This window comes from Stigmatopora nigra, chromosome 2 (genome assembly GCF_051989575.1).
Source record: "Stigmatopora nigra isolate UIUO_SnigA chromosome 2, RoL_Snig_1.1, whole genome shotgun sequence".
NCBI lineage: Eukaryota > Metazoa > Chordata > Actinopteri > Syngnathiformes > Syngnathidae > Stigmatopora > Stigmatopora nigra.
In genome coordinates this window covers 13,125,801-13,150,164 of record NC_135509.1, presented here as the reverse complement: position 1 = coordinate 13,150,164, position 24,364 = coordinate 13,125,801, and the positions used below count along the sequence as shown (strand labels likewise).

Genomic DNA, 24,364 nt, shown 5'->3' with positions numbered 1-24,364 from the left:
CGCAATGTAATAGAGGGTGAAGCATGTCAATGCAGTCAAGTTAAGCAATTCTCTGGTGTATGAAATGGGTTCAAAGATGTGAAATGCAGACAAAATGAATAAAAAGTGCTTCCATGGGAATAATGTCATTGTGACATCTTGAGCTGAGAGGACATTTGGCACCGTGAGCACGGAGGAAGGATTTGGGGATGTTTTTGTACTCAGATGACCATAAGAGCATTCATAAATGACGGATGATTGACTGGTGTCTATTGAATGCCTTTAGTGGATACTCGGGCTACAACTATGTCATAAAATATTTCACACCCGCTTAGATGTCATTTTTTTCCTCATTCTTAAAAGGTATACTCACTTATTCATTGTAACATTTGAAAATCATAATGACGTTGAGAGAAAAAAAGCTAATGTTCGGATTTTATAGTGGAGAGGAAGTCTTATTTTTTAGTGCCCCGACGTACTTGACAATGTCCTGCCGTATATTTTCCGGGAAAGGAGAAATTGAAATGAAACCCCAAACATATCTCAGTAGTGTTTATGTTTCATTAGTGAGTGAATGTTGAGCAACAAATTCAAATCAGTATTTTCCCCACCATTTCACACATACACTGATGACTGGAGGCCTGTGTTTTCCTTTGTCATTATGAAGCAAAGTGGTAATTAGGAGAACAAATGGGCACCTTGACGGGTTCTAGATGGGACTGGTCCTGGCCATTTATCAAGGCTTGAATAATAAAGAAAAAATGTGGAAATGGGAATACAACTGCACGTTTGTGGCAGATGCAGAAGTTAAAAAAAATCGTTTTGGAAGGTATGAAATTAGACTAAGCATATGACAACCAGGTTGGAATGGACAGCGCCTGTGGCTAAAAGAGACCCCTCCAAGTCACATATAACTTGGCCTCCTTTCTGTCCATGGCTCAGCTGCGGGAGGTAAAGGGCCACCACCCACATCTCTAAAATGACAAGCTTGGCTGGAGTTGGATGGGAAAGACACCATGTGATATGTCACCTAGCATGGTGCCATCTCCTTATTAGCACTTCTGACATTGAACGAGAGAGCAACTGCAGAAAAACGACACACGGGATAGACGAGGAACTTGTTGAAAATGAAGAATGAATAGACAGACTGTGGAGTATATCGACAATATTAAAGATTTCCGTAAACTCAACTGGTAAAAGTACGTTATACACTGACTGGTTTCGAATCCAATCATGGCAAACTTTGTGATATTGTCAAAGATTGTATTGTTGAAAGAATCAATCATGAAATTTATGAATTATATACCTAATTATAAAACTATGGGTGGGAACATTTGAGTAGCTCACAATATGATTTGGTTTACAATATGAAGATGACCGATCTATATGGTGTCACATTGTCATAAAATAGCTTTTTTACCAGACCTGCATATTACAAACTAAAAATGGATGTCCACGGAGTCAATGGCAGTGAATAAGTTAAGAGTGTGTGATTCTTTGATGCAAATACTGCAGTACGTTAAAAGACTTTTAAGATCAGCATTACATTTGGAGTGAATGGGAAATAACGCCCACATCTATTTCTCTCCCTGGCAGCTCTCATATGGGCTTCATAAAGTATGCATGGTCTTGGTCTATCACATCTATCAATGCCTCAGTCTGGGAAAGACTGAATTAAAAAGTCGGCATGAAATAAATGACTTTCATATGAAAAGCCCAACATATTATATAAACAACGCCCACCAGAGTGATTTGTTTTCCCACTGGTACGAGACCCTGCCGTCATGAAACTTGCAATAATCAAAGATTACAGTCATATATCCTGCACCACGCCTTGTTATCCATCAAGACTTTGATTTCATTCAGGATCACGATCATTGATTAAGCTTCCCACTGCTGCTGGATTTAAATCTCCGGCTCTCAGAAACTTTCCACCCCACTTTTCGTTTTGATGAAACTGAAATAGCTCCTCCAATTTAGTGGTCCCACAGCTTTGCTTTATTGTGGCATGGTTACAAACAAGCCATTAGTCAAAGGCCCCTCTCGTGCCCTTGACTTTATAAACCGGAGTCCACGAGGTGGCTCTCCATAATCGAGCCGTGGACGAGTGTCCATCACATTAATGAGTACTTTTGTTGTAAACTGATTCATCCGTGACCAACATCAAATTCCAACATAGTCTTATTTATTAGTGGTTTTGAATACAACCAATAGAATTGCATTTTTTGACGATCCCTTCTCAGCTTTGCATTGCCTCAAACCAGATATTTTCTCCTGCTCTTTTCCATATACCACAATGCACACTGTGTACTCACTTCAACAGCGCCTAAGGTTTGCCCGCCAACATCATATTCAGTGTGTTTACAAAAATAGGAATCATGCTTGTTAATCCTATTATGGTTTGCCTTAAGAATCTGACCAAAAAAAAAGTTTGACCAAATGCAAGGATTTATTAACCTCTACTACCCTATTTTGGGGAAATTTTAGCCACTGTTTTGAGTGTTCTCCAATCCTACATGTTATATTGTTACTTCAATTCCAATTGGGCATCCTACTCCTTCCATGCAACGGTAGTTGGTCTCTTTATGGCATTAGCTCATGGGAAGAAGTGTAAGCATGCGTCAATTGTCCTAAGGTGCTTTCACAACAGCGCTATCTTAATTAATTTGTTTCCTCATTGGTGTGTCTCATTTGCACAAGTTTGAACACAATCACCTCACTCTGTTGCAAATTACATCAAACCAGTTCTCTCTGTACAGTTCCAAATAAAGTTGCTGTAATCTTGGGGTGAGAAAGATTTTTTTTTCTACTACCCAATTTTTAAAAATGTTAAATATAAACTCATTAGGCATCTAATCCATTTTGACTGGGAGGAGTAGGAACAATCAAAAAATATCTCCCAGTTCTCCCAGTCAAATTGAAATGGTACACCAAGAGCAGCAAAACGTGATTACTCAATTCCAGCCTTACTAGTGAGAACAGATTTGGTGTCTATAACTGTCAAGAGCAGCGAATGAGTTAAAGGCCACTACCAACAAAATAATCTTGGGAAAAAAGCATAACGACCCATCCGAATAGAACCATAGCTATGATGTAGCCCTGGAGCTTGACACCTCCGCTGTAATCCATTTGCCACACTTTTGCACTCGTATTTGTCGTTTAGGAAAGCTTTACAAAAAATGTATTAAATGCGGCTACCACATGGACATGCAAACCTTCAAAGGCTGTATTCATTTAGTAAAGCATATTTGTTACACTTTACCCCATTTATTAAGACTCCCACAACAAAGCCCTCCCTTTATCAACTAAGTTTGCATTTGATCCCACATGCTAATAAAAAGGTTTGGAACGCTTGAGATGGTGTAATCACAGTGACACAAGAGGGTGCCACGTACGTTTAGGGACCTTCCAAAAGTGCAGAGACAACAAATCAAGTGGAAAAAAAGTGGGAGCGGGACTCGACTATAATGCTATTGAGGAGTAATTATATGCATACAGGCCTCCAGCCTCCGTATGCCCACATCATCAGCTCACAGCCAGGGACATAAACCAAGACAAAGCGGTCTCCGTTGTTCCAGATGTACTATGTGGGTGGCATTAGAAAATCAAATCCGAGTTTATTGTACTTCCCTAAGCATACAGGGGGAGGACGAAATGTCTTAGCGGTACAGTAAGTCTATTTGTAAATGTGTGTGCTTGTGCATAGTGTATGTGCAGCAGTGGGCTTTTGCGCCTTTGTCCAATTTCCATCTCTACTCTTCACACTGTGGTATCCTCTCTCCTTCAAAAGTGGCAAAACAATTATTGAGAGTGTAATTAAAGTATTGAAAGGACAAGTGCAACTGTAATTGAATGACAGCTTAAATGACAGTGAGTCAGCCACACGCGCTGTTTCTGTTATGTTTTTCTTCTAATCTCATTTACAAGGAAATCACTAATACAATACGAAGTAAAAGTCAAACAGGACGCGTTGGTCGTGAGTAAGTTTCGACATGAGCAGGAACTTTTTACCTGCACTTCCGTCGTTTAATTAAAGACTGTTTGGAAATGATTCGTTTATGACCCGTCTTTTACAAGCCAATAAAAATGAGGCATCATTACGGACTTAAATGTTGAACTAGTAAGTTGGCAGCAACCCATTCAGACTCCATTAGCGCCAATAAAATTCTGACCTGACGCCACCGGATGGTAACCCTCATGGTCTTTCTTTTCTACACGCCTACTCTTGTATAGCTCTAAAATGTTTTATGCAATCATTCACAACCCATTGAAATTAGCATTTTTATTTTTGGAATGTTTTTTTTTTTCTCTATACTAGTCATCACAAACCTGCAGCCCAGCAGCCAATTAAGCCCCACCAGACCAAATTATTGGCCCTTATTTGTTCCCGGCTGTAGTATTAATGTTGCGTGTATGTGGTTTCCAATGCGAAATAAATAAATATGAATAAATTATTTTGCGGAATGAATTTCAACTATTCCAATAGTAAAAAATATATATACATATACAAAATAACAATGCCACAAGTCAATATATATATAGAAAAATAATTACAAATCAAATAAATTGTATTTTAAAAATATTCAAAAGATAAACAGACAATATAAGAATGACAATGAGCAGAATAAAACAGTGGAAAATAAACGTATTGAAGACGAATAAATATAAGTTGTGGCCTCGGTTTATTTTGCAAAGGGGATTTGAAAAAAAAATCATAAGAAATATTCCTAAATATCTTGTGACCTCATGTATCTTAACTCTTTACCAGTCATTCATTCTTATCCAAGTAAAAATACCACATCAAACATTGTCTGGACAGTTTGGAGGAGGATGACCCTGAAATTGATCATTTTGGATCGTTAAGCTTTATGAGGGTGATGTGTCAGAGTCTTTGAGTTTAGTGCTCAGGTTGACTAGGATTATTTATGACAAATTTGTTGAGACAAAACTTTGGCTTGACTACATTCATAAATTTATCAGAGTAGCGTTGGCAGCCTTTGTGGCAGGTAAGTGAGATGGGCTGTAAGGTTAGGACTGGAGGAGGAGTATTTGTGATCCTGTCTTTTCATGAGCAATTCGTAACGATAATTTACAATGTCAATAGTGCCCGGCGTACCTTGACAACAGGTTACATTATATTTGTTCAGGGTCTCCTGCTTAAATTAGATGGAACGGAGAATCGCGCATCTCTGGTGACCGCTTCTATCCCCGAGTGAACTCTCATTTATCAGCGCCTAACCTCTACAGTGATACCTGGGATGTCGTCGTCCTCTGAAGTGGAGTGAAGGGGAAAGGCTCTGGGGAGGAAACTACATTGGTTTAGAGGCGCCTGTTTTTAGACTCCTTCTGGACAGCGGCACCAAAAATAACCCCTCATTAGCATCAGGCAATGTCAAAGCAAGGACAAATCAAAGTAATGAAATATATTTCATAACCGCTCCTGTCTTTAAGGAGGCAATCCATTTGGCAGGGAGTGATCACATACGTCCTGCCATTTCGACTTGGGTGCCATTGACTGCGATAAACGTCAAATCTGGCAGCTAATAAGTCAAGGTGTCATGTATACTTCCTTGTACAGATAATATCTTTAAGATACACTTTATTCCTCACATCCCTCTAGAGTCAACGACATCAAAATATGTAGATTGGGTTGTAAATGTATGTTTTTCATACAAAAAATATGCACTAACAGATATTAAGTTATTTGCTAATGCTGGTATTTTGGAGATGTTCATAATGGTTGTACTTGGGCAATTTCTCGAAAATAAAACTTGGGAATATTAATGTGTATCCATTGGTTTTTTGTTTTTGACTAAATCTTTGTCTTTTTAACCAACTAAAATGTTTGCTTATTGTTTGACGAAAGCTAGACGACTAACACAATTAGAAACTGTGAAAAGATGACTATGATTAGGATTTTCATCTAAAAGACTACAACTAAAATTAAAAGAACAACAAAAAGGACTTCAGAAGACAATTTTTGCCCGCAAGCGTCATCCAAACACCCTTTGCTCTCCAAAAGCAAACACGGGGGCCCTCACCATCGCTGTCTGTTGCTTGACTGCCCATTGATGTGTTTGCTTGTAGAACTGTCAACAATTTCCAGCAGCGTAACACCCAGTAGACTGAGACTCATCGCGCAGCTGCTCTCACTCATCAGGATCGAGTCAAAGGCTCATGGGAAATATAGTTTTCTTTCTTTCACTCTGCCAAGACGCAAATTGTAATTTTCCCTTTGCATTGAACTCAATTATATAGTACCTGGAGACATTTCAGCCACCTTAATTCATACTCACAAGTATATTAATCAGAACTCTTATGGAGCTACAGTGGCGTATGAGAACATTACCTGCAATACTGAGAAGGATGTCACAGTTTGTCACATCAGCTAATAATACAGCCGCCCCTTGGCAAAGAATTAATGACAGGTCTGGTTGCCGCCATTTCACGGAGTGACATGCAGTCTGAAATCTATCACCTTCAACAGACACTGTCGCCAAGCATGGAAAATAATAACGGCGTGAAGTTAAAGAGAACATTTGAAGAGAGACCTCCAAGTCTTCAGCAGCAAACGGCTAAGATCAAAACTGAATTTTCCACACCAGTAAACCCAGCATTACTTTAAACTACTACTTTAGTAAGTGACCTCACAAGATGAAGTGTCAATTCCCCAATACTATGTACTGACCATTAAATTAGTTGGCCAAACATGTAGGCTTATTCAAAATGTGGTACCAAAACACTGTTATACATAAATACTAACAAACAACAAGTAGGGTTTTGCAACTTAATTTAACCAAGAAGGAGGGGACACACATAGTATCCAATATGGCAGGATGAGGGAAGTCAGCACAGATTTGGAATTTTAAGAAAGAAAAAAAACAATTCCCAGTGTGTTCTTTTTCATTTTCCAGTTTATCTGTAATAAGAGTTCACAGCGGTCACCATGGTGCACGTGTGCTAAATGACCACAAAGTATCTCGCCGGTACCATGCGCATTATTTGTTGAAGATTAGATTGGGAAAACAAAGAGGCAGATCTAACCTGATCAAGGTTGATTTATGAACTATTTCCAGGAGACCTACCAGGAGCTCCCTTCATGTGTCACAGCCCAGATGGAGAAGGAAGGTCGGGAGTTAGGAATGGTAAGAGGCAGACTCTCAGCCTCACCTCGATGAGGTTTGTTCAATTACCAAAATGACAAACAGGGTGCTTGAGCTATTTGTGTACGACCTGACCTTTCGGACGTTTGAGGTATTCTCCAAAGCTTGCAAACAGAATTGCAACAATGCAGTTTTTTTTTTCCAAGTCGACAATTGGCCTTTGTTTACTCAAGAAGTCAGTCACTGCTCATTTACTAAATTTATATGGTCAGTAAAAGAAGTCAAAGCCAAATTGTCTTGATTTCATAATCCAAACAAATTAATGTCAGTGTCAAAACTCTTTGATAGTGCCATGAATGTCAACATCTAGTATGTAAAAGAATGCAATAGGGATATAAAATACTGTAATGACATTCAACACACTGACGGAGATATTCCAGTTAATATCATTTTTGTCTCTCACTGTGCTGAATCAGATAACGATAATGTCAACTGTTTGGCTGACTGTGAATTTCAGCAGTCTACACGGCACATCTAAGTGACCAGTGAAATTGTTTTTGAATATTTTTCTTCTTATCGTGTGTCTCGTGACAAATATTCTTACGACTACTGACCATAAACAAGTTATTTTCCAGAAGCCAGTTAACGTGACAAATTATGGTCAAAATAAGCCAAATTCAATGCAGTGGTTAACTAATTGTTTGCAATTCATGGCAATAGCTGTCTAATCCATACATTCACATATGTACTGCCAGATCTCCCAGTTCAAAAATGATTTGACATCTATATTGACGAATGAATTAAATTGACAGCTATACAAGACATATCTAGGGTCTAAACTTGTTATAGTTCACACTTCTACATTTCATTTCAAAAATTCAATTTCTCCTTCAAATGTGGATCTAATAATTCCCAAATGTGAATCATTAGTTTTCACCTTACACTCCTAGTATAGCGATCTGTTGACTGAGGCCATAAAAACATTGCGTTAAAGCTAATCTAGACCTACAATAACAAGCCTAATGATATCACCACTGAGATAAATATCAGATCCGGTATTTAATGTGCACGACAAAAACACACTATCAGCTAATGGCTCAGGTTTGCACAAAGTCCCCAGCAGTTATCTAATGGCTATGTGTGAAGCTGTTACCACTGCATCATTTCAAAAGACTAATTGATGCACAAATGAAACGGAGAGCAGGACACGCAGGCGCCTGCCTGCCTTTGTGGGAAATGTACCCCGCACAGCCTTTGCGGGCACCTCTAGAGGATTCCTCTCAGGCCTGAAGGTGTGGACCTAAGACAATGGGGGTTGGTGGTCCAGAAGAGCCCACAAGGGACCATGGCACACATGTGGAAGACTGGTGAAATGACAAGTGTCACTTCCATCGCATTTCTGGCCGATTACTGTATGGTCGAATGGTTGAGTGGTCACAAACAGATGATGTAATAGCATGTATGGGGAGGAGTCTGAAGCATTTCCTCCATCTGGTCCAGTTATATTATGCAAACCTTTTCTCCAAACACAACAACCCAAATTAGGATTGGACAGACGGAAAGGGGCTAGGTGGGTGTGTGTGTGTGCGTGTGTGTGTTTCTGTTTAACTTACAAGGGGACTGATTGCATCTCTAGAGAGCTGGATTCTACGAAGCTATTTGCTACGTCAACACAACTTTTTTTGTTTCGAGAATAGAATTATGGCAACAAAAGCGTCCACATTTCAGCCCAAAACATTGGCCCACTAAATTTTTTTGTGGATCTCTAATCATGAAGGCAAGTTTGTCTGACAATAAGTGCAAATCAATCCTCTATCAACTCTGAATGAAAAAGTAGGGCAATGCTGTCACACAAATGTAGATAAAAGAGGCATCATAGATAAAACACAGGCTCTTTACCTTTCAAAGTGGCGCCATTCCACAGATGCTGCACACTAACTCCCAAATTCGAAAAGCAATGCTGTCCTACTCTGTTATTAACACATCTATCTACATTCTCATTCAATATTTCATTAACATATGTAATTAAGGTGCCATTGCTTTATTAAATGCTGCTCTGTATTTAAAATCAAACCACATTCACATTAAGGAATGGACTTCTTCCCTGAACTAAATGGGATCAATTTCCCCGAGGCAATGATTTCCAAATCACAAGGAAACTTTACAAAGCTTATTTTGAACTCCACAGCTTACCTCAAGCAATCCTTGCATTCCATCTCTTTCCTTATCGCCCATCTTTTTCCTAAACTCTGATTCTTTAAGTACATGATCCAGCGGATAGTGTAGTGCTTGAGTAGGAGATATTTTATAGGCCGTGTCTAGTGAGGCAAATACATAGTGAGAGTACATCGCACAAAGTGCTGAAGCAAACAGTGGCCAGTAAACAGAGGGAGACATATGGGTGGTTTTTATTGTCTTTTACAGGTAGTTGAAGAACGGGAGAGGGAGTGCTAGAGCAGACCTTGGCTTTTTCCTAGCCACCTCCTCCAGCCATTTCTAGCTGGTAGTATTTTCATCCTGAGCACTGAGTTTTAACATTCTGAAGAAAGTGCTTTACCCTTTAACTCACCGGTTGCCAGGATTGCTCAAGGTCCAAACTCTTTTAAATGGAAGTAGTCAGCATCACTCATTCCCATACAAAATGGATTGGACATTAAGCACAGTCAGTGGCATTGGGAGGTGAACATTTACCGGTATAAATGAATTGTACATCATGGCAATGAGTGGAATACTATGAAAAGAAAAAAAAAATCCATTACTACCAGGGTACTTCTAGTTTTATATATACACTATATGTATGGTCCAGATCTTTCCAAGTTTTTTTTAATAAATTGTACCATATGTCTTGCTCTATATTAGGTTAAGTGCAAAATGTTTCATTCCAAAATTTAAAAAATTAAAAATATCTTTAGGTAAAAATGTCCGAATAACTCCCAAAAGTTTGTTTCCACGACAACATAGTGCTGATATTTGTGTGTCAGAATAGCATTCCGCTCAAATATGAAATCATCGATTGATATGTCAATCCAAAGCTGATTGTAAAGTTATTTAATGGTTTTTTATTGTTATTTTTATTGATTATATCATAGTCTGTTTCTTTGTTGTCATTTGTGCACTTCATGGTGACGCTTTATATCTCATCACTTAGTATAAAGACAATAAAAGCATTAAATTCCATTGAAAGCCAATCTGCTTTTAATTGCTACAGATCCACGTTTCAACTAAGCCGCCTAACCTCGAGTGATTCATGTTTAATACATGACACTTCCCCGTGTCTACGGAGCTGGGCAACTGTCTTTAAATGAGCTTTGTCAGGCGCCGCGAGACCAAGGGAAGATTGTGGGAAGAAGCCGGCAGCCACATGCCTGTCAATGCTCTGCCACGTCCAATGTGCATTGGGTCTGCCTGGCAGCGAGAGAGCAACATTGGCTGTGAGTATCATCACTTTCAAAGCAATGTTTTAAGGAAAAACCTGAATATGATTCCCCATCCTATGCATTTTTCCTCAATCCTGCCACACTCACTTTCATTCTCAAATCATCTAGAAATATTGACAAATATTTAGTTCCATGAGTCAATGAATGTGACAATCTAACCAAATCTTGGCTTTTCAAAAACACCAACATCATAATCTGGTGTTTCCATATATGAACATTGCATTTTATGTCATGTACAAACGATGTAAAAACAATTTTCCCATTTGTGTGGCCTACTTGAACCAAAACGTAATGTTTCCTTATGGGAACACATCATTTTGTCCATAATGGCTTGCAACACACCTGGATAGGATTCCAGTAACATAGTGTAAATGTAGCAAGTAATTAAGCAAGTGCATAAGAGAGGGCAGTGGACTCCAGGACTGGAAAGGACTCGATACACCCCAGGGATGGTGTGCGAAACTGACACGGTTGTCCTATGCATGTATTATTCTTCTAGGATGGGTTAATTAACAAGTGAAAATGCCCGCCGTCTCGTTACGACCGCTCCCAACGCCACTGATGGGCAAACAAAACACTTTCCCAGTGGATAATCACGTAGCAGATATTATAATTTAGCAGCATGAGTTTTATTCATTGCAACACCCAGGAAGGAATAACACCACAGGCAAGACGCACACTAGATGATCGCATGACAATTATCATATACTGGCGTTCTTGTTTTGATTACGTAATCCGCAAGCTTTTTTTGGGTGCCGAGTGAGCCGAGCTGAATCGCTGTTGCATTCTGGGAGCTCGGTTTGACCCGCGTGTTTGTTTTTGCGGACTGTGCAGCCGGATTGTGCCAGTGACCACACATTCGGGCTCATGCAACTCACTGTGGGACTGCCTGGGACAGATTTGACTGTTTGCTCTTGCAAATGCAATCGTAGGCCATTTGACTGTCTGCCAACTCTGGGGAAAATATACACTTCAACAGCTAGTGGCCCAATATTGAAATAGCCTCAAGACTTGAGGAAAAAACAGGATGAATCTTGCCATGTCTTTCTTAAGTCATTTGTAATATGCACATTTATATGACCATAGGAATATTCACCAGGAGGGGTCTTGGGCAATTATTATTAATCAGAGACTCGAATATATATGTGAAATGTGCACTGTAAACGTTAAAAATACAGTACTGATTTTTTAAATGATTTTCTGCCCCTAACCCTTACCCTATCCCTGGATTACAGGCATTATACTCAAAGTCCGTGGGCCATACGACATTTAAATATGCTTAATAAAAGTCTGCGCATTCCAGGACAGAGAATTATGTTTCTTTGTGTGTACTTAAAAATTAAAAACGGAATATTTACTTTTTAAAATTAAAAATGTAAAAAAAATTGTATTAGAAGAATCAATACTAAATTACAGAAGAATATTTACAAGTACAGTGCGATTTTAGGTGTAAAATGTAAACATCAAAAGTAAAAATGTATTTGCAAATTTTTGTTTGCAAGAGCCTCAAAAAAGAAGCAAAGGACAATTTCTATTCACAATTCATTGCAATTCATAGCTCTTATTCAATTGGTTGTCAATTATTTGGCATGGAAATTGAACGACAACCTGGTTTTCCAGCAAGTCTATCTGTGTGTATGTGGAAATGTTTCCCATTCCAGCTTTGTGCCTCAAAGCAATCTGCGATGCATTGCTTGGCCAATCTGGTGTGTCTGACCTCTTGTAGGTGCATGGTTGAGCTCATTCACCCCCTCCCATGCATGCACAATTGCTTGGCTCCAATTGACTATGCTCCTCCAGATGCACAAATTCCCTTTGCCGCCAATGCAAACATTGGATGATGCACTTACAAAAATGAGTTGACTGATGGGCAATTCAAAACAATGAAAGTGATCATTTTTTGAAGTGGGCGGAAGCGAGAACAATAACAGTGTCTTCCATCCAACGGTGATATGATTTTTGTTCTCTTTTAGGGCAGTCATAACGGGCACGATCACACTCGTTCCCACGAGTCCAGATTTGAAATTTCCCAATCAGCCCAGTAAATGTGCCTTTCAGTTCAGAGAGGCAAGTGGCGGATATGTGGCCGCAATGTCCCACTTCATCTCTCCCTCCTGGCTCGTCTCATTACCCCCCTCTGTGGTTTGCTCCACCTCCAGCTCCTCCTCGTCTCTAGGTCATTCCACATGGCAGTGTGCAAAATCCAGAAGCGCTTCAAGCCCTCAGATCTTGCATATTTGGACATGGATCAGATGACCGAGTTAATTATTCATCTTTGGCTGCCGTTGAAGGCAATGGGCGGACTAAAGCTGCCCGCCTATACCAGACCAAATGGATTGGACGTCGATTGCTGTCAATGTGTTTTGACCTCAGGCTAGCAGAAGTAAAACAGAGAACCGTAGCAATGTATATACACTTCAATAATTCAAACTGTGGCCAAATGAGTAATTACTTGGTAACGAGTGTGAGCAGAGCGATTATCCACTGGGCAGCTGGATATTTTTAAAGGTTTATCCCATCAAAAAAGAAGTCTCAACTGGATCTTTCTCAGATTGATATGAGTAGTAGATTTGTATACTAAATATATTGAAGAATCCATTTGGCGTGCCGGGTTAGCACTTACATATATTGCACTAAAATATATCTCATGCTTTACCTTGCAATTTACATTTCCCATGACGGGTTTCAAACATTATGTAGGTTGAAAACTAGACTGCAGATATTGATTTGGTGGCTCAGGGAAATGACAACATAAATCTAGAGATCACTGAGCCATGCTTACTGGCTTTTTTTTGTGGGTGTTCCCGAATTCACTGATTATTGATTCTAATCACAGAAATCTAGAGCGAAAACTTTGTTCTTAAAGCCAACTGAGCGAATTCATTCCACCTCGGGATCAGAAAATCAATATATTCTGGTATCATCCCCAAAAAAAACTTCCTCCACAAGTAAAAACTTTCTGTCCTCTTCTTTGACAAGTGCACCGAGCCAAAAAGGTGAATCTCTTGATTTCCCATCTGACTGCAGTTCCAACCCTCAGGCTACAAGTTTGGGGTTGTGGTTGAAAAGGACAACATCATGAGCAGAAATAATTCTTCCCCAGGGTGTCTGGGCTCGTGGTGAAGGACTCGGAGGGGGCCTTCTTTTCCATAATCGAGGAGAGACAAAGCGGTCAGGTTAAACGAGCAAAATCCGACATATTTGCGGGAAAGAGTCTTACTAGATAGCGTGGGCAAAATGTCCCTCTGGCCACCACTGAAGCAGGCTAATAGCAAGACGAGCTGGAGCGTGGAAGAGAGAACGAGGGCGTAACGCTAAGGCAGCCAAGCTAAGGAGATGGCACTCACACAGCCCAATCTGTCAGTCGCACTACCTTGCCAGTTAACAGAGGGTGGGGGCTCGCACAAAAAAAAAAAAACACACACACACTCCTCACTAAATGCCCGGCGACAGTGCAACTACAATCACAAACGAGATTCCAAGCATGCACTGCAAGTTTGGGAACACGCCGTACTGAAAGCAAAGCCTACATCGTCTGCCAGGTTTTTGTTCTTTTCACACTCAATGTGAATTTTACTCCGTTCAGTAAGATCCATTTGACAGAGATAAAGTTAGTTACTGGACTGAAGAAGTGTCATTTCCTTTCTGGTTTTGTTCTTTCTTTTGATGACAAACTAAACAAAGTGTGGGCCTCTCTGTTAAAAATGTATGGTGGTTTCCAGTCCATTAGAGATAAGACGACCTTTTGATCGATGAGCCGCACCATGTCAACACAACCACTGACTTCCAGTCAAGTGTTTCTCTTATGTCACTCCATTGTCTATCACCAGAAGCCATTTTCTTGTCCAAGGGTCACCTCCACAGTCTTTTAAAGATTAGTCAAATGACAGCTTTCAGCATACTACAAGAATGGTGCTTACGTCTTTATGAAATCATCCTGTGGAAAATTGTTAATTAGCTTTCCAAGTGGTAATGACGTCTGTCAACATGATCATTTGCTGGGGGTCTTTATGTGAAAGCGATTTGTGGGACCACAAGAGGTTTCACATGGATTAGTGATGGTGATTACCTTTCATAGGATAGGCTGAGCACAAAAAAAAGGAACAAGACCCTGACGAGGTGACATCAACTCAAAAAATATGAAAAAAAAGAGAGAGCAGCTGAAAAAATTATGAACTTGAACTCGTGGGTCATGTTGGCCACAATATTAACATTTGGAATAAGTTTCTGACCTACATGACCACATATATGTCTAAGCTAGTCCACATAAATTCATGAAGTGATAAATTAATAAAATGTTGAATAATTCAATTTTTTAAATTTTATTTTAATAAATGAATAGAAATAGGAAGAGCCTGGTTAGGGTTTCTGAAAAACAGATTTTTAAATTCATTCAAAAGTGATTTAAAGCAGTTTATCAGGTCTCTCAAAGATAGAACACAATTTCTATGATGCTTAACAGTGAAGAAAAAGTACATAAAATAAGTCATTTGGTCCATTTTGACTGGGAATCAAAATGAATTTGATATTTAACAACGTTATTGATAGCCAATAAGTAAAATGTGTCCTTCATGAAAGGTTAAAACCACTGAACAAGCCAATAATGGCTATCCTTTTGCTGTAAAAACAATAATAATAATAATAATACGATTGGCTCGCAATCAATTCAGGGTGTTCGTCAGCTACTTGCCAACGTTTATTGGGTTAGAATCCCATACCCCATGTGAGGTTAAGCGGAACTGAACGTGATTACATGAACATAATTTAAAGAAAAAAAAACATATTAACTTATTCAGTGCGCCCTGAAATGTTCAAGGCTATTCTACGTCTAATTCCAAAATTGTAGAACAGCTATTGGCCATCATTGACAACGATATCCGTCCAATTCATTTTGACTGGGAGCAAATAGTCGTCACCAACCTCTCCTTGACAAAATGGACAAGCTGTCCATCACCAACAATAACAACGGATGAATTAATTATGACCCCGTTGTTTATATACACAGCACTTTTCATCTTTTACTCCACTTTGTTCCACACTAGGCGAGACGAGAACACGAGGCCTACTCTTCTCCTCTCCTCTATGTGACCTTGACTGACTAGCACTCCAGGGCTTGTTCTTTCCTTCTCGCTCTCTCCCGCTCCCTCCATCTTTCCATGCTCACTCCCACTTCATCGTCTGCCTCTCATCCGCTCACTATCTGTCACTCTCGCCCATCCAGCTGATATTTGGCAACGTACTTTCCTTTTTTTTCCCCCCCAACCCTTTTTATACCCCCGTCCCCAAGACACACAGGAGGAAAGGACAGAAGATGGCAGAAAGGGAGTAAAAAGAGCGAGAGAGAGAGAGTGAGCGAATGAGCCCACCCGCCTCCTCCCCCTCTGCAATCAAGTCAGCAGCGAGAGTCAGTTGTAAAAATAACTCCCGCTCACTGAACCTGTTATTCTTTGTTTTTGTGGCACATTTCCTGCCTCCGTTTAATAAGGGCGCAAACAAGTAACCAGACATTTTCGTCACTGGCGATGTTTTGAAAAGATGATCTGAAACCACGGCCACTCTTCAAATCTATTCCAATCACGGGCACATTTACCATGAATGCAATAAGACTTCCTGTTCCATCGGCGGTTTTGAATCAGCACTTCTTTGCAGGTGTTCCGACAAAAGCTCCTAATTGCCGCCACCGCGCCATTGTAACCGGTTCCCTCCGACTCCGAAAATGTCTCTTGAGATTTTCCCGATGGTTTAGCACGCTAAACATCCATCTGTATGATAAATTGCAGCCTATTAAGCATTTTGAGTCTCCGTTCAAAGCTAAATAAACTTAAGCCGTAGCGACGGAGGGATCTATTAAATGTCAAATTGACATGCTGATTGTGCGCTCATGCAATTAGGCCATTCCTTCTGCCAATTCCTGCACCTTGCACAGTTCGGAGAGGGTCTCTGGAGGCTTCGTGTTGGCACATAGCATGGGCAAACTCAATCTAATAAATTCCCTTCAGCCTGCTGTTGTGTAATATGACATTTTCCAGTGGACATCTGATATCCACACGGCAATTGCATACAAATGGAAGAGTGTGGAGCTAAACAAAAGGGAAGGAAAGATTGCACTTGGTAATGTTCATTCCTCCTCTCAAACATTCATCAATTTTAACACCCAAAGCGGATTTCTAAAAGATAATCTTCACATCATTATTTAATACTATACAAATTTTGCTTAATGCTTGAACAGTGTATCCCGAAGTGTAAAAAAAAAAAAAGTCAGCATTGGTCGTCTGAAAATAAGCCCTACAGAAATTAGATGGATTGCTCCTTAATTTTCTTAAATCAGATTCTTCCACATAGTTAATCACAGAAAAAAATCCCATCTTACTTAACCAGCCCTGTTTTTTAATGGCAGTAGAAGTAAAAACAATAGTGTACACTCTTGACACTGTTTAACAACCATATTAATAAATCATATAATTAAAATGAGGCAAGGAAGCTTACTTCTAGTAAATCTTTGCTTATTACTTTAACAATATTTTTAGTGTTACAGGCTTACCTACCTGAAAACATTTTTATTAGCTCATTAAATGCTTTACCACTTCTTTGCAGCCATTGACAACTATAAACGTCCTATTCCATTTTAAATCTGCATTTTACACACACAATGTCCCAACTTCATTGCTACACACCATTAAAGAAGAAGAAAAAGGTATTTCTTGTCAAATCCAATCACTGCAGCTCCATTATCACCTCATGATAATAAAACATGACTGAAAATGATAAAACAAGTAATCAATAGGTCAACTAATACCTCTTGTTTGACAAACAAGAAAAAAAATAAAAATGTAATGGAATTCTAAATTCCTGAGTTGCAAGAGGATTAAACGTCAGCGCATCTATTTACTAAGAGACCCTGAAAATAATGCACTCCACCTGAGGAGCTGTTTTAATGCCAGTTGCGCGTGCCAAAAGGAAGTCATTTGGATCAGTATCCTTGGCCGGAGGCTTGGCCCTTCGCCCACAACTGTGGCAAATGTCAACTTAAATCAAGCAGAACCCTGACAGAATCAAATATAAATCATATTCAAGAGGTAGATAGTGCAGGGTGCCATAGCACTCATCTAATAAATCTCTAGCAATTTGTTCCCAATGCAACGTTCTGTCTAAGATGACAAAATGAAAGCGAAGCGGAGAAAAAAAAAAAGGCACACCAATTCTCTGGCTTCAGCTGGAAAACCAAGCGGGAATTGAAATACAGCTGACTTTTCACAAGTTGAAAAGCTCTTTTAATGTTGCTCATCGTAGCGGTGGAGGCAGCGTTGCCTGCGTGACCATTTCTCGCGCTCATTACTGAGGAGAAGTAAAAAAAAAAAACTATCAAAAGCAACTGCAAAGAGGAAATTCCGTCAACTGAGACAAGGAACCGTTTCACGACAAATACATTTAAGGTAGTTTCATCAGCATTATTTCTCATGCGGAAAACATTGTCAAAACCATCACCATTTTATATATGACTGCCAATTCATATGGAAAATGTAGCCAAAAATACAGGTGCAAAAGTAATGTATAGTGTCTGGATAATATTCTCCACAATTAAGAAATCTTGGCATAAAACATTTTATGATCAATAAGCACAGAAGTCAACCTGATTTATGCAGACAACGAAAAGGTGCCAATTGAAAAAGTGCTTTAAAAAACATGCTGTCAGACATCTGGAACGTTCCAAGAAGCTAATTGCATAAGGTTGCTTTAAGGCAAACAAACATTGGAATTGCATTTTGAACATCAGCCAACTCTCCAAATAGCTGTTGATTGTTTCCCAGTGGGCATAAATATAAAACTATTAAGCCATCAGACTGCAGTGACAATAAGAGGGCCGAATTATCCGCCCCATCACCTCCTTACAATTCTAGACAGTATTGACACAGCCCCATTACGTGTCTGCATCAGATTTGACCCCATGTGGTTTTCGGGCTCACGTATGATCAACATCTTTGACCTCGGAGCCCCCGTTAATCTTTCATAATCGATTTCTCCCTCTCAGTGCCACACCACCTTGAGATGCGCGATGAATATAAAGGAGGCGGAAGGGAAACACCCGCCACACAAGAACGCCTTTTTAACGGAGTCAATTAGCAGCATGTCAATCAAGTGTCAAGCTCCCCCCCCCCAAAACCTTTTCAAAGTCTTACTTCCTTAATTGGAACTCACAATTTGAGTCCACTGAGCTGACATGTGTGCTTTTTGATCCGAAATGTAACAAGCATAACTGTCATATTGACATTGCAATGACAGCCAAAATGCATAATTGGAAAAGCTATTACAAGACTGAAAAGGTCTGGGACTGGCCAAAAGTTCTCATCCATTTTCGGTCTTAGAAGCGCTTAAGTGGCGAAAGGCGGAGCTAAACTAAACTACATTTCACGCATATTGGTCCCACTTTTGTGGAGGGATGTCAGAGGGAGACCACCTGACAGACATTATAGTTCTAGTTTTGATCTAACTAAAAAAAAATGTTAAAAAAATCAAGAGCTTCAAGACAGTCAATAAGCAGTTACTCAAAATTGTAATGTATGCAAGTCAAATATGAAACTGTAAAAAGATGACATCATTTGATAAGCTATCTGACAAACTATCCAAACTTATCTGCTACACTTTTGCGTTGATGGAGATTTACGAGTTCAAATAAATACAGATAGACTTAATGTCATCTTTTATTGTCTGTGTTGTGGGACTTTCTGTTCACAGTAGTCAACAAAAACCCAAATAGTATCCCAAGCTTGTATATATTTTATCACCGACAATTCGCAACTGGCAAATACGTATAAGCAAAACATTGTGTTGTTCTTCTAAGACTGCAGGCTATAAAATCAAAAGGATATTTAAAATGTAGATTGACAACTACAGAGAAGAACAGTACTTTATAAACCAAAATTCTTAATCAAATAATAAAAATGAACAAGACTCTTGCTGACAAAGACACATTGGCACTTATGTTAAAAGGACTGTGGGTGAAAAAAAAAGAGAAATGATGAAATAAAATTCTGTTGTAAAGAGGTTTTTGTGGCAGCTTTTCGCACATTCTGCAACACCTCCATTTTATGGGCTCCTCTGCTTTATGACTTTGAGGCAAGCAATACTATCTCATCATTCCCTATTGATCCAAATTCAACAAGATGTGTTTTCTTGAATGATTTTGCAATATTCAACCACTTGTGCATCTCAGATTTACTGTGACTCAGAGTATCATTCATTGAATCAAGTTCAAAATCAAAAACTGCTGCAGCTTTCCTTTCAAATCATGTACTAAAATCACTCCCAATGTCCTTTGAGCAATCCCCATTAGTGTTCAAACCACCAACAACTTGGCTGACAACTTGTCATGCCTTCATTTACAATAAACAATAACAAATACAGTAAATAAAGGCTTATTCACAGATTGCTCGGGGAATTGATACAATTGCCTTGCAAGCAATTCAGGGTGTCCCCACTATTGTTGTCTGGGATAGGCTTCAGCACCCCTACGACTCTTTCGAGGATAAGAAGAATGAAAAATGACTCAATTTCCCCGAGCGAAAGGTACGTTTGCTAGTGTAAAAAATGGACAATAGCTTTATCCCCAATGAACACCTTTGAGGTAAGTATAACATTGATGACGGTAACCTCTGAACAAGGTACAGCCAATCATTTCTGACAAAACAGCCTTCATTTGTACACACTGTAGCAGTAATGGATACTCTGTCTCAATACATTTATTGAGCAATCACTCATTTTCATTAGAGGTCACATTACAAAGTACTATTTTCTATACAGACGTGTAAAAAAAGGAACATGTTGAAGCCTTCTTTCCTACAAGTCGCCAGACTAAAATAGACTTGCCCACAACACAGAGCCGATACGGTCCGCCGCCCTCACATGATTGCACGTACAGTACTGTACTCGGCTGTTCTCCAGTCAAATGAACAAGAACGGTTCCTCCTACTCTGCCTTTTTTTAAACACCCTCCCTTTTCTCCTCATCCTCTGGCTTCTTTGCAGCAGCAGGTGTCATTCTAACCTGACAATTCACTGGTTGCAAGCAGTTAATGTAACATACTTTATATTCCAAAACTCTATTGAATTATTGAATAACAGCTACCAGCCCTCCCAGTAAAGATGGAATGCAACTCTATTACCGTCAAAATATTACTGTAGTATAGATTAAAAACAGGTCTATTCCATTTTGACGGGCAGAATTAAAATGTATATGAAAAGCTCAGAGTGACAGCCATAGATGTAAAATCTATTTTGAGTGAGTGGGACAGGCTGTCAGCGACCAGTCACTGGATTGGACGTAAATTGCCGTCAATGGCAAGCATGGGGTTACACGGCAATTAGCATTACGTGCAGCGTTCCAACAGCAGGGGCCACTAGTGGTGTGTGATGCGAAGAGAAATCACGCCTCAGAAACACGTGGGAGATTACTCAAATATGCCCCCTCCCATTCCTCACCACATATACACACACACAAATACCCCATTTTTTACCCTCATGGATGCTGCCCAGTTCTCTCCCTCCTCCCCAGTCAATGCATATACATCTGGATGTTGTTGGGAATTTTTGGATCACTTTGGATATGATGGAAATGGGTAGTGGAGGTGAGGGGGAGCATTTGACCTTGCACAATGTTGTCCTTAAACATGTGCAAAACATTGCAATGACACTGGCGCCCCAACAACAGGTCAACGTACATGCATGATGCATGGGGGGAGATGGTGAGGGGGGTACGATTTCACAGTGAACAGATTATATAATGAGACCCGGACGAGCACTTTGAGAAGGACGTCGTCCCTGAGACACACACACACACACACACAAACACCTCGAAAGTGTCAGGGTCTCCCCGCCCACCCGACAAGATCGCAGCTTACCTCTGCTATTGTTCTCCTCCCTGTTGAGATACATGGCTCTTGGAGTTGGCGGCGCAGGCGACGCTGGATGGAGCTGGAGGTGAAGGTGGAGGTGGAGATGTCGAGCTCACGGCGGTGTCAATATACTCCTCAACTCCTCCTTCGGTGTAGTTGGAGCTGTTTTATTGTTGCCTCGCTCCTGCGCAGCTTCTCTCTCTTTCGCTGTCCCCCTCTCTCTCTCTCTCTCTCCCTCTCTCTCGTCGTTTGTGCGCGTGTCCTCCTAAGAGTCAGAGTGTGTAGGTACAGACTACTGGATGCTCTCCCTCCTCCTCCTCCTCTTCCTCTTCCTCCTCCTCCTCTTGCCTCCTCTCGCCTCCTTCTGACTCCCTCCTTCCCTCCCAATAAGCAACATCTTGCTTGAGTGGCTCACATGACAATCTAGAGAGGTGGTGACCCCCGTTAAACGATTGCATTTGTTTTGTCCACTGCATGGGCAGATGACCAAATTACTGTGACATTTGATTGGTTTCACCATCAAATGATGATCAAGTCTTTCTCTCATGATCTTTTGAGCTCTGCTTGGGTGTTTGTTATCATTCATTCATTCAATCATCTTCCATAAAAACGCATAAGGGTTGCTGGACCCTATCCCAGCTGACTCGGGGGCAAAACACAGACTACAAGCATAAGGCACAAAGAGAGACAGACAACCATTCACATTCACAATCATGCAAGGAATTGAGCCCGTGCGTCCCCGCACTCATATCAGGCAAGTGAACCTCTACACCAGGCATAAAGCTCCCGGCCAAAATCAATGCGGCTCTCTGCTTCTTAACATATTTTGTATAGATTGTGGCTTGATGTGTCAACTGTTGAGGTTTTACACTTACCTTGAAATTAACACATTGTTGTTTTGTAAAGGGAAAAAAAGTGTTATGGTGAATAAAATAACGTGTTTTGCATGTGTGTGTCTGTTTTGGAAAACATCAATTGCACATGGGGACGATTTTAACATCAAATATTCCTTTTCTATCAAATTAAGCATTGTGTACCACTTACTGGGGGAGTTTGGTGGTCACCTTGTGTACATTTTGGGGTTGTCCTTGTCCCTCACCTTCTTAAAACTTGTTGTGCTGTTAAAAAAAAAAAAAGATTATTGGCCATATTAGCAAAGATTGTCTCATTTGGTTAAATGTTATACAACTTTGCAACACATTACAATGAAAAGATAAGATAAGAAAGGTGGCAACCCACCTACTGCTGCAGGTCACACCACAGATGGTGGTCACACAGCCTCATAGACTATTAGAACTCGCATGAAAAGACCCCAACGTGTAATCCACCACTTTTTAGTGCAGAGGTCACCAACTCCAGTCCTCGAAGGACTTTTTCCAGTCTGTTCTTTCCTCAACCACACCTGGATCAAATGATCAACTCATCAGCAAGCTAATAAGGATCCTGATTATATGATTCAGGTGTGAGACAAAATAGATGCCCTTGTTTTTTAGATGTGACATTGTCACAAATATTTTTGCCCCAAGCAATCACACAAGGACAAGTTTGAATTCAGTAAAACCATAAAAATAAATTTAAACACAAACATTCTGTCATATTTTGTATTTGTTCTTCTTTTTTCGCAGAGTCTAAATCTGTAAAAGACCTTCTGGGAAATGACACAACAGATGGAGTGAAACTGAGAGAGAGAGAAGAAGAAAAAAAACATTCCTAAAGTATATTGGCATTTAGAGTGCTTCCAAAATAGGATGATGATGAAAATATGATAGTGGAATGTTTTTGATGGTGTCCGGTGGCTATGTGTAATCGTGTGTGTAAATATTCCATCTTCCTTCTTTGTTGTTTTCACTGATATTGCAGATTGCAACTCAATATGAGCAGTGTTGAACTGGATAGATGCAAAGGCTTTGGTGAGGGGCGATGGCACCGCTAACAGTAAGCCGACGCTCTGTCAATAGAGACGGGAAGGTCGTTTGCTCGCAGTATCCTGCGGTGATTTTTATTTGATAATACTGTGTTGTGCGTCGCTCGCTGTGTTTTAACACTGACAATCTGCGCTCATTTATTCTGGGAATCCTCTGCAAAGTCTTTTGGACATAAACCCCTTTTATTGCCTTTACACCCTCATAGCACCTGTCACTGTCGACCATCCATGTTGTCTTCATCTCAACCAGCCCTTTAAAAAATCTCGGATTCTCTTTTGCTTTATTGAGGCATCACCATGTTGCCCTGTTTCTGTCAACGCTGTGGATTTGCCTTCATTTTCTCTCTTAACACCCATGTATTTCCTTAATGGAGCCACCACCATAATTGATGCTGTGTGGCAATTAATCACTCTGTATATTGTCTGTTTAATTCTTAAAGCGACCATTTAATTAGGTTTAACATTGGCACTTATGTAATAAGTCTTTGTAAAAAAAAAAAAACTGTATGCCAGCAGTAAAATAACCCTATTAAAAGAAAAAAAAACTCAGAAGGGACATTTTTTTTGTGTTGCTTTCAGTATATTATAGGACGACTCTATTTTGGGAGACGGGTTTGCTCTGTTTTGACACATCACCCTTGGAATGAAAAGTAGGTGTTTTAGGGGTCTGATTCCTTCAAAATGAATGGAATATTTTCTATGTTTTTTTTCCCTGACAAAATTGTGCATGAACTGAGATTTTTGGAGTGGAAATTGATCCCTTTTTTTAGATCATGGGACCTATTTTTCCAAAGAAAAAAATGCTTTAATTGAAAAAAAATATGTATAGAACATGCTAAGCCAGAGCATAAATTCAAAGCTTCAACCTCAAAACCAATAAGGAAAGACTCAACTCCTCGTGCATCATGTTCCTTGATGACATTTTAATTATGCATCCACCAATCTATTTTCTAAACCACTTACTGTAATATCATTGGGGTCACGGAAAACCTGTGACCTACTCCAGCTGACGTCACTAACCAATAAGACGGCA

At 39.9% G+C, this 24,364-nt stretch overlaps 1 protein-coding gene across 4 annotated transcripts in view; it reads right to left on the bottom strand.

Moving 5' to 3' along the window:
• syt7a (synaptotagmin VIIa) overlaps positions 1-22,814 on the bottom strand; it is a 58,953-nt gene extending 36,139 nt beyond the window's left edge. For 3 of the 4 annotated variants that reach the window (XM_077710840.1, XM_077710843.1, XM_077710841.1), the window contains exons 1-3: positions 22,647-22,814; positions 22,452-22,525; positions 21,414-21,672 (exon numbers count right to left, since the gene is read on the bottom strand). In XM_077710840.1, coding sequence (XP_077566966.1) covers positions 21,414-21,447 — 34 coding nt within the window. In that variant the 5' untranslated portion in view covers positions 21,448-21,672; positions 22,452-22,525; positions 22,647-22,814. The remainder of the gene's footprint in view (positions 1-21,413; positions 21,673-22,451; positions 22,526-22,646) is intronic. The other variant, XM_077710842.1, reaches the window with a different exon arrangement.
• Between the last annotated feature and the right edge of the window lie 1,550 nt (positions 22,815-24,364).